Source organism: Tigriopus californicus, chromosome 4 (genome assembly GCF_007210705.1).
Source record: "Tigriopus californicus strain San Diego chromosome 4, Tcal_SD_v2.1, whole genome shotgun sequence".
NCBI classification, from domain to species: Eukaryota; Metazoa; Arthropoda; class Copepoda; order Harpacticoida; family Harpacticidae; genus Tigriopus; species Tigriopus californicus.
Genome location: NC_081443.1, coordinates 444489 through 455293, shown reverse-complemented (window position 1 = coordinate 455293; position 10805 = coordinate 444489). Strand labels below are relative to the sequence as shown.

The 10805-nt window shown below is 46.5% G+C and overlaps 4 protein-coding genes across 4 annotated transcripts in view; all 4 read left to right on the top strand.

Moving 5' to 3' along the window:
• The window catches only part of LOC131878737 (autophagy-related protein 13 homolog), a gene marked incomplete in the record, with an annotated part of 6241 nt that extends 4593 nt beyond the window's left edge, over positions 1 to 1648 (top strand). The window contains 2 exon segments of the mRNA XM_059224842.1: positions 14 to 367; positions 440 to 1648. Coding sequence (XP_059080825.1) covers positions 14 to 367; positions 440 to 1537 — 1452 coding nt within the window.
• Positions 1649 to 4323: 2675 nt separating this feature from the next.
• Positions 4324 to 6237, top strand: LOC131878733 (uncharacterized; the record flags this gene model as incomplete). Its single annotated transcript, XM_059224839.1, is given in 1 exon segment — positions 4324 to 6237. A coding segment is annotated over 1 exon segment (1036 nt), but the record flags the coding sequence as incomplete, so codon positions are not given.
• Positions 6238 to 7224: 987 nt separating this feature from the next.
• LOC131879552 (uncharacterized protein K02A2.6-like) lies at positions 7225 to 7975 on the top strand. The gene is made up of 2 exons (XM_059225908.1): positions 7225 to 7405; positions 7557 to 7975. The coding sequence occupies exons 1-2, from the start codon at positions 7225 to 7227 to the stop codon at positions 7973 to 7975; spliced, it is 600 nt and encodes a 199-aa protein (XP_059081891.1).
• A 1510-nt stretch (positions 7976 to 9485) lies between these two features.
• LOC131879042 (zinc finger protein 154-like) lies at positions 9486 to 10672 on the top strand. The gene has a single exon (XM_059225235.1). The coding sequence runs from the start codon at positions 9601 to 9603 to the stop codon at positions 10444 to 10446; it is 846 nt and encodes a 281-aa protein (XP_059081218.1). The 5' UTR covers positions 9486 to 9600; the 3' UTR covers positions 10447 to 10672.
• Positions 10673 to 10805: the final 133 nt, after the last annotated feature.

The following is a 10805-nucleotide window of genomic DNA, read 5'->3' as shown; positions in this document are numbered from 1 at the left end:
CCTTTGATTTCAGGATATCCCAGAAATCTTCCATCAATCCAAGACCGCTCTTCTTTCTTTGGATGGTAAGAGTGTGCTCTCATATCCATTGTGCATCGAGATTTCTCTCAAGACCGCCGAGGGTGACTCCATGATCCTTGAGAATTGGACTCTGGCCATGGAGGATGGCCCCGATCTCAAATGCGCGAACAATGTCATCTACAACAAAATGAGTGTGATGCTCAAGTCCCTGCTGTGTGTGACCAGGTCGGTGCCGGCATACCGCTTGTCCAGAAAGCAAGGACCGGAATCGTTTGTCATCTGCTACAAACTTTTTGTCGGCGAACCCTCTTCCAATGTTCTTGGAGAGGGCTACCAATCCTGTCCGGTAAATAGATATTGATTTGCCAAACAATGGGGTTCATTCTGGTTCTGGAGCGATTATTTCCTTTCCTTTCAGGTGGGACAAGTTATGACGGGTCTTGGGACACTCACCCTCAAAGTGGATTATCGAACATCCATGACAATATCACCTTCTCATCCGACCAATACCTCTTCCGAGACGTCTTCCAATCTCAGTTCTCACATGATGATGAAAAGTGATCACTTTGACTCAGACCTTCACCATGTCGGGAGCAATCCCAATATGAACAATAACCACGCCAACGCCAACGCTAACAATCATGTAGCAAATAAAGCCCGCAGATGTGATTTTTTCGGGGCTCGAGTATCCGGAGACGAGTTTGAAACTCAAGTCACGTCAGATGAATCCGGCGAAGCCATGCGGATATTTTCAGCCAGTCCTCAAGAACGGCCAAGCTTCTTGACGGACAATTTCGACAATCATGCCGTCAAATTTGGGGCCTTCGCATCTCATAATCAGGGGACCCCTCCCCCGTCAGAAGAAAAAAAATCAGCGGATTTGGACAATCTTATGGATCTATTCACTGTGGAAGAAGATCGAGAAACTGGAGGTCCTACTACCCCCACTGAAGTTGAGAAGAAACTTTCCAACCTCGAGTTACAAAATCACCGAGAATCTGCCCAAAGTCGAGAGGATTTGCGGCGGACACAATCCGACTCCGAATTCCAAGCTCGAGAAGTGACCCCGATGCGGCCCCGAGCCGGGTCGTCGCCCAAATCAGGCCCTCAACTTGTGAGCGGGGCCTTTTCTCAGCGTATGAAATCGAACGAAGATTTTGAGCTCCTCGACCTGAAAACGCCGTTCTCGGCCAAAATGGGCGACCCGTCGGGTGATTTGGGCGTGTTCTTCCGTGAACCTCCATTGAAGACCATCAAGGAAGTGGTCGATTCCAGCCCGGTGTGTTCGCAATCGCGAGATCCACCCAAGCCAATAGATTTGGACATGCAAGGTGCTAGGAAGAGAGATCCTCAACCGGAATGCGACAACGAAATCGATGAGGAGGAATCCTCTGAATTAGGATACCTGACCTCGCATCTCTCGCAACAGCTGCATACTTATGAATCGCGATTGGCGGAATATGATGACATGCTGAAAAATTTGGAAACAAGTGAATCCGAATCGGAAGCTGTGTGAATTGAGCCCGTAAATTCAGAATATTTTTACAACGACTAATTTATATCTTGCCTCAAATATGTGTCCATCTACCGATTAAAAGGTAATCTAAAAAAACTTAAAGTATATCTTATCTCTCCCATACTAATAAAAATAGTGCAGCACACTTTGGCCGCGTTTTTGGCCGGGTTGTCCAGGGGGTAGGGACGTGAAATTGGGGGGAGGTCTAAGTTGTCCCGACTTTTACCGGGTGTTAGGTTGGCGGGACGCAGCCACGCCCAGGAGAAGAGCCACGCCCCTTTGAAATGTTCAAATTGGATTGCGGGGTCCGAGGGTTGCCAATGGGGGGTTGAGTAGAAAATCGAAAAGGTAGCCTGGCCATATTGTGGGGGCCACGGGGGCTTGAATCCGACATTACCTTCGTTCAGCCGCTGCGGGCGCCGAGACTGGGGAGATCGTCGGTGGGCGTGCGTGTGTCCGACAGAAAATGAGCATTAATACAAAGTGTTCCACGGTGAACGGGCCAGCCCCGTTGTTGAAACCATAATCAAGATTGGAGGCCCTCAGAGTAGCGCCGAAACGGGCTTATGTTCTCTGCTCTGGGGTAATAGATTGCCTTCAGATTGGACTACAATATCACCCGATAACGTGGCTAAAATGATACGTATATTACGAGCCCGTAGCTTCATTGATGCGTCCGTGGCACGCGTTCAAAGTGGCCGGAGGTCATCGAAATGTCGCCCGTTTTTGGCGTTTTTCGTCTTGCGTCACCGGGGCGTGGCCGTTGCAGGAAATTTAAAAAAATCTAATCTATTGTAACCCTTACAGAGGCCTACCGGTGTGTGCAGATAACCACGCGATACGTGGTACGACCATCGAGCTACGAGGGTTTGAAAGTTGACACGGTCGACAATGTCGACTCTGAACGCGTCCCAAGGGTAAACCCTTCTAGGTACAGACCCATGCGGGATGTCAAAATGACCGCCCGCTCAGGGACGCCATTGTATCAAAATACGAGCGCGATCCAAATACGGCATAGGACTCAAAAGGGGCCCCGAGTGCCGAAATGGGCCCCTTTCTTCAGACTACGCTTAAAGAGGCCTTAATAACGTCCAACTGTCGGAATAGACCAACTTGAAACCACCAGAGCTTACAAACAGATACATGTGAGACATCATGGCCTTGGTTTTAGGTCCATATCTTGAAGGGTTCGGGCGTGGCACGCGTTCAAAGTTGCAGCACTCGATCGTTCGTTCGTTCTTTCGTGGTTGGCTCTGTCACTCCACTGTGCGTGAGTGAGTGCAAACACGTTTGCCCCAACCACGCCCCAACCGGGGCTCTGCCAGAAAACTATAATAAACCACATGTGCTTGAATTTAGATTTCAAGTGGATTACACTTTTAAAATCTTTAAATCGGTGCATGGTGGCGAAAACGACCGTTCGTGTACAGGCTCTGTAGGGGCAATCCAACCACTGGAGCGGAAATGGCCCATCGAGCAAGCCAGTAGTGAGTGATGCAGTGCCCTGCAGACCATCTTTTGGCACTACCACGCCCAAACCATGGGTTCCACAGAAACTTGCAGAAAATGAATTGGGTTGGAAATAAAAAGGGTTATGCAATGAACGGTTATTTTTTGAAAATCAGTGCTTCGTAGCCCGAAATGGGTCCATCTCGAGGTACATTTGCGGCAGTCACCAAAAGTAGGAATGCGGCGCGCCTCAACGGCGTGCCATCTAGATGGCGACGAAGGAGCCTTCTAGTTTATAGAGTAATCGACACAAGTCTGTCACCAGCTTTAAGTGAAAGAATCTCGTTTTTTGTGTTATAAATGGTGCATTCTTTCCACGAGCCTTTTAACACAAACGCCTCCATCGTCATCCTTAGTTTTGAACAAGACCAAAAAGGCTGAAATTGTGTTCTTGAGATGATTCTCTGTTCTTTAGTTTTACATAAAGCTCGCTCACATGAACACCAAACAGGACATTTCAAAGGATTGATTTTGTCTATTTTCGAAACTATGCAGCTGGTCAAACTAAAAGAAAAACAAATAAACCAATAACCACTTCATAGTTCATAAAGTGGCAAAAACATAGAATTGGGTTTTCAACCCCCAACTCAAATTCAATGAAAAGTTCAGAGTTAGAGAAATCGCGGATTTTGTCCTCTGTAATCGTGCTACAATATTGCACGATATTATCACGCGTATCTCGGTCATCGGAGTCACAATTGTCGTTTTGTTGCTGTTGATCATTCACAACAGAAATTGTTACAAAATCCAGGCAATCTCCAACACTGTTCGGTTCTTGGAACTGGAAATCTTTTTCTTTAACGGTCACCGTTACACTTACAGTAGCCCCAAACTGAAATGACATATTTGAATTGGAAGCGAAAGGAAAAACAATACATAATTGGAGAGATATGATGTTCTTATGTGAGTCGAGGAGCTGAATGTTTACCTTTCTGGTATTGGTGCTCTTGTACGTCATTCTTGGATAGAGATCAACCGAAATACATGTTCCCTCTTTCGATACGTTATTTCTCGTTTCACGATCATGCGATGGCGCAGTCGGCAAGTACGTTAATTTGAAGTACTGTTGGCAGCCCATTCCTGATCAATCTTTGTGTAGAAGTTTCTGGAATCTGAGTGATCAGTGGTCTATCAGAGGTGTTTCACATCCATCCCTGAAAGGGTGTTGAAGAAGCGACCTCACCCGTGTTCATCATGTCCGACAGGGAAACCATCCAGACGTTGATGGCCAGCCGCAGTGGGTTCAAATCTGCCTTGTCTCGAGCCAGAAATATGGCGAAGGTCTCGTTGGATGAATACGTTGACGGAGAAGGCCCCTCTCTCTTGGAAAACTTGCTTCGTCATTGGGACGATCGTCTCCAAAAGTTCCTCGCTGCTGATGATCAGGTGATGTGTGGTCTGGCGTCCGATATCAAGGATGCAGATCCGGCTGTTGACGATCACGTTCAGGCTTTTTTTAAAGCCAAAGTCCTTATTACTGGGTATCGACGAGAGGTTGAAGCCATTAATCGGCAGACCATGGTTAATCCGAATGTTGCAGCTCCCCTCCCGGATGGTAGACACCCCGTTCTTCCCCGGTTGGATGCTAAGAAACCTCCACTGTTGGAAGAGGATATCACTCATAAGACATTTGTCAGGTGGCGACCGTTACGGAATAATTATTCCCAATTAACTTACCTTGAGCATTGGGAGCAAGCCATTCAGGTTGGATTTTTATGGGAATGTTGTAGCCCAGGATTCCTTCGCATCATTCAGCATTCCCTTGGGATTCGTGCGGACACGGGACGAAGTGTGTTGGAGATACTGGATATCATTGAAGATCATCTCCGTAGTCTTCGCAATGTTCACCTGGATATCAGGGATCTTTTGAGCGTAACACAAAGAGAAGGTCAAGATTACACTTCGTTTTGTAACACAATTAGGGAATTGGCTGATTACGCTAATACCTCCAAGATAAGTGAAGATCGCCTTTTTATTGCCCTCTTATTCCAGGGAATGCGCCACGATTCCGACAAAGCCAAAGTTATGGAACGGAACCCAGCCACGTTTGACGAGGCCAGGAGGTACATCTTGGAACTTGAGACGGCTTGCAGTGGGGCTAGGGCCTTCAGTGCCCCCTTGCTGACCAAATCTGTGAATGCCGTGGACCATAATGTCAATGCTGCTAAATCTTCATACAAGATGAATGGCAGTAAATCTGGGCAGAAGTTTGGGAAAACAAACGTAACAGACTTGTGTCCACTGTGTGGGAGTTCCAAGAAACACGTCCGCGCTGATTGCCCGGCTCTTAAGTCTTCCTGCCAAAAGCAGTGAGAGGAGTAAGGTTAAGGCCTTATCCCAAAATGGAAAAGTCGTCAGTGGATTGCACCTTATGGTGGCATCTTCATTATCACATACTCGTAAAAACCAGATTGAAGTATGCGTTTCTCCTCAAGATTCAATGAAGTCAATAAGACTCTGGTTTTGCGCAGACACGGGGCAGATGTCGTTATAATAGGGATGAATCAATTCCGGGATTCGAATTTATGTCAACTCATCTCGCTGGAAAACAAATTGCATGATATGCACGTTTCTGGTGTGGATGGGCGTTCTATTGACATATTTGGTACTTTCCAGACTGACCTTTCTCTCGATGAGTTTCACAAGACGTCTGACGTGACCGTTGTCGTGAGCCGCGATCTTGACAATGCCTACATCAGCTTGCAAGTTTGCCAGGCACTTGGTATCGTTGGCCCTGATTTTCCCAATCCAAAAGTATCAGTGGTTTGTGAACGTGTGGACACGGACACTGTCGTCGCAAATCCGGCCTGCCCTGTTTGGCCGTTGAAGGACAGAGAAGATTGGACTTCTTTATTGCCTGTTCATCCTTGCGATGATGATTTCAAGTCTGTAGAGACTAAACTGACCTCTATTTACAGAGAGGCTTTTGATGAAACCTGTCTCAAACCCATGAAAGGCCCTGTGGTGGGAGACCCAATGGTGATCATGCTTCAAGACGGGGCAGTTCCCTTTGCCATCAACACCGCCCGAAGTATTCCAGTCCCTCAACAAGAACCTGTTAGAGCATTGTTGGCGGACATAACTGGACATAACTGGATTTGGTCAAAGGTTATTGGCAAATACCTCTGGAAAAGAAATCGCAGTCATTAACAACGTTTATCACACCCTTTGGAAAATATTGTTTTCTTTGATCCCCAATGGGTTTTATTTCAACGGGTGATTCTTTCTCATACAGAGGCGATGTGGCAATGTCGGGTCTTGATATCCAGAAAGTAATTGATGATATTGCTGCGGGTAAATCATGTTACCAGGATCTTGTACGACTGACCTGCGAGATTCTAGAACGCTGTGTCCAGTTTGGCATGACTGTTCACGGGCGTAAAAGCGTAATAGGCGGGGCGGAGAGAATTGACATCGTGGGATTTAGAATTTCTAAAGACTCCATTGAGGCCGACCCCGAAAAATTAAATGCGATCTGTCTTTTCCCCAAACCCGTTGATCGATGGGATCTGCGTTCTTTCATGGGGTTAGAGAATCAGCTCGGTCAGTTTACTAGTCAAATATCAGTTTCGGCTGAGCCTCTTTGTGGCCTTTTAAAGTCCAAAAACGTTTTCAAGTGGTTGCCCGAGCATTCCGTGGCTTTCGAGTCAGTTAAAGCTGCACTCACATCTCCTCCTGTACTTGGCATGTTTAAGCTAGGTGCAGACACCATTCTTCAAACGGATGCTTCGAAGTTAAAAGGGTTAGGTTTCGCCCTCTTACAACTTCACGATAGGGCATGGTGTTTACTTCAATGCGGTTCTCGCTTCCTCAAAGACGCAGAGAGCGGGTATGCCATTATTGAATTGGAGGCGCTAGCCATATATTGGGCCATCAAGAAATGTAAAATTTACTTAGTGGGCCTTGATCATTTCACAGTAGTGACTGATCACAAACCATTGCGGTCTATCTTCAATGATCAAATGTTGAATTTGATAGAGAACGCTCGAATATTGCGTCATAGGGCTCGTCTTTCTCAATTCAAGTTTACTGTTCATTGGAACTGTGGCCAGACTCACTTCATCCCCGACGCCTTGTCCCGAGCTCCGGTGCCAAATACCAATGACTAGAATACCGATGAAGATGACGATGTCGTGGGAGATCAAACGAATCTAGAAGTTGCACGTATCCAGGCGTCGATGTCCGATCTTTCCTTGGAAAATTTGGGGAAGATTGCCCAGAATTGTCCCAAATATGGTCGTCTGAAATCCGCTGTGGAAAAGGATCTGGTGGGCAAAACTAATGATGATTATGTCTCCCTTTTCAAGAAAGTCTTTAACAAGCTTTCTGTGGATGGACCTTTGGTTCTCCAAGGGGCATGTATCGTCATCCCTCCACCTGCAATAAAATATGTCTTATTATTACTCCATTCTAGTCATCAGGGTGTTGAGAGGTGGCAAGGATTACCTGGTTTATTCAGATCGTTTTTCTGGTTTTCCCTTTATTGCGAGATTTAACTTGTCTCCGACAGCCTTGGGCCTGATTCGAGAACTTCGACCCATCTACGCCACAATGGGTGTGCCCAATGTGTTCCAATCAGATAATGGGACGCCATTTGCGTCCTCCATGACTCGGGATTTTTTTCAACAGTGGGGTATTGAATGGAGGCCTTTGTCGCCTCATCACCCTCAGTCTAATGGGCATGCTGAAACGAATGTGAAGAGCCTGAAACATCTCTTGGCTAAATGTGGGGGAGAATTGGGGTCTGACGAGTTCTTGTCCGGTCTTTTAGAACTCCGGAATACTCTGCGCACTGACGGATTATCTCTGGCCCAACGTCTCTTTGGACATCCTTTACGTTCGAAATTACCTGTTCAATGGCGTGCTTTTCTTCCCGAGTTTCAGGTGCAATTGGATATGGCCGACGTTCAACGTCTTTGCGACGATTGACTTCGGAAAATCCACTATGATCGAACCTCCCGTGTCTGGAAGAAGGTACCTGTCGGTCAGCGAGTCTTGGTTCAAGATCCAACGACACGTCAATGGGATAAACTGGCCATCGTGGTCGAGAACAAGTCCCCACGACGATATGTCTTGCGTTTGCCCTCCGGCCGATTGATGGAACGGAATATGCCATCTCTTCGACAAGCTCCTTGAGGATTTCCCAATTACGGTTTGGATCAAGCTGAGACGCCGGCCGATGAACCCCTGAGACGGAGTGGACGAGATCGATGTCCACCAGATCGTTGGCAAGCCTGACTAGTTGAAACATCATTTTTATTTTTTCATTATCATCATGTGCTTCTTTCTTCGTTAAATCTTAATCGCCCATTCTTAAAGGGGAGTTGGAGAGATATGATGTTCTGATGATCACGATCTCTGAGATGGGAGACGTGTACAAGCCAGTCGACGGGGAAAAGTCGCATTAGTCATGCAAGTGGACAATATCGAATTGCAATGCACGTTGCATGATGTTTTGCTCGCTCGGGATTTGTCGTTCAATTTGATCAGTGTATCTAAAGCGTCAGACCGTGGAGCACGAGTGTCATTTTGAGGTGACAAGTGCACTATACGATCAAGAGTTTCCATCAAAATCAAGGTTGGGTGACCACGATCGACCTTACTTTCCGAAAAAAGGAAGAGACTGTTCGAACGTACTATCGCTCGAGTGTGCTCAGCGTACCCAGCCAACCCCTCGCACGAACAGAGCGCTCTATGAAACAGAGCGACGACACCAAAGCGCGACATACCACCAGAGTACCGACACATCATGACCGCAGGTCATGCGGCGCGCCCGAAGGGCGTGCCATCTAGATGGCGACGAAGGAGCCAGCTAGTTATTTGATAATAATAATAATATTGGATTATTATCCAAATCATTGCCTTTTTTAATCATTCATGACGGCCACGATATGTTTGAAATGTTAGCTCTTTGTTCAGGCATTAAAAACGATTAAACACTGCTGTAAGATATGCCATTAAAATCGAACAAAAAGCTTAAAAAAACAAGAATGGAAAAACATTGCTCCGTTGGTAGCTCTGGACATAGATTTCTAGACGCTGGATGTCGGACCACCGACCACTCGGTTGGCTAAACAGTACAATAAACCGGTTTGCAATCAATTCCCAGGAGACCATCCATTGTACTGTTTAGCCAACTGATGGCAAAAGATATGTAGTATTTTGTTTTGGAGATAACACGAAAAATGTTCCATGTACTGACAAAATCATTTTTAGGCGTCAAACAGATAAACCATATCAAAGGTTATTTACGCTGGATTTCTGGCGCTACCCAGCGAACATTCTTTCCAGCGATCTCCTCCAGGGGTAATATTTGCATGCTTTGCCTCGTTTTGGCTGCAAAACTTCCGGTCTAAACCATCATCAGCAAATGAGCTATGAGCATCTTCTCAAATATTTCGATATCCCCTGAAAGGGAAGTAAGAATGGAAACCCCATCGAATATTCACTTCTCAGTTTTCACCCAACCTACTACGCACAACGTAAACAATCAGTCCCAAAACAATCCAAAATTCCACTTTAATCTTGGTCGAACCGTGCTACTCATTTTAAGGATGTCCATCCCTTGCGGATATTGTGACCTGACCTTCCGGGACGAGTCGTCCATGATCCATCACATTGAGCAGGTTCACGATGCCGAGGCTCACGCCCAAGCATCCTCACCTCTCTTCTACGCTTGTGAGCCCTGTCAAGGCCTCCGTTTTGCCACCGAATCCGATCTGCAAGCTCATATTTCGCGCATCCACTCTGCCTCGGCTCATTGTCCTCTCCCTTTCTCTTGTTCCACTTGTCAAGCCACTTTTCCCACACAGCATAGTCTCCTATCTCACCAGAGTCTGTTCCATCCACCGCCATCCACTCCTTGGCCATGTCCGGATTGTCCCAAGAGCTTTCGGTACAAAACCCGCTTGGTCCAACATGCTTTGGTACACATTGATAAAAGCCAACGGTCTCGTAATTACGATTGCTCTCTGTGTGAGAAAAGCTTCTTCCGGAGTGCGGACTTGTGGGCTCATAAGAAGATCCACAGTGGATCTCGTTACACCTGTGATTTGTGCGGGAAATCATTGTCCAGCTCGGGCTCACTTCACAATCACCGACTAATGCACAAAGGCAAGCGGTTCCATTGTTCCATTTGCGGGTTGGAGTTTGTGTATAAGCAGAAATTTGACAACCATCGCCTTCAGCATGAGGGTAAGAAACCCTTCGAGTGTGACGAGTGTCACATGGGTTTTGTGCACAAGCAATCCTGGTTGGCTCATCTCCGGATTCATGGAGGTGATCGTTTGCAATGTGAGCTTTGTAAGAAGCTATTTAGCGATCAGTCCTATTTGAACAAACACATGAAGTGGCATAAACAAGTGCAGGAACGGCGTCAGGGCGACCTCACACAAATTTGAATTTTGACCCCGGGGGTGTCTGAGATGGTTTGAGGTGATCGGTAAACCCCCTCCCCCTTCATGTCCATTCACCACCCTCTGTTGTCCTTCATCTATTTGGCTGGGGTTGTGATGATTTATGCCATATTGAACAATGTCAATAGTGATTGAAGCCACTTTCAATGAGTAGGCGACTATTCGTTATTCGTTTGCGGTTTCCTGTTTTAATAAACAATCGCGCATTCAACATTCAACTGTACTCTGAGGATTGAGCAATGAGATCTCTGGAATCGACTTTGCGGTTCTTCAATCGCCATTTTCGAATGCATACTTGGTCTACCCGAGGTTTTTGTCACATATTCATGTGGCACATTCGCCGT

What these genes read in the sequence shown, in the direction of transcription:
- LOC131879042 (XM_059225235.1), top strand. Translation starts at nt 9,601, where the DNA reads ATGTCCATCCCTTGCGGATATTGTGACCTGACCTTCCGGGACGAGTCG.
- LOC131879552 (XM_059225908.1), top strand. Translation starts at nt 7,225, where the DNA reads ATGTCCGATCTTTCCTTGGAAAATTTGGGGAAGATTGCCCAGAATTGT. An exon ending in TTTGGTTCTCCAAGGGGCAT is followed by an intron (nt 7,406 to 7,556) that starts GTATCGTCATCC and finishes TGTCTCCGACAG; the next exon opens with CCTTGGGCCTGATTCGAGAA.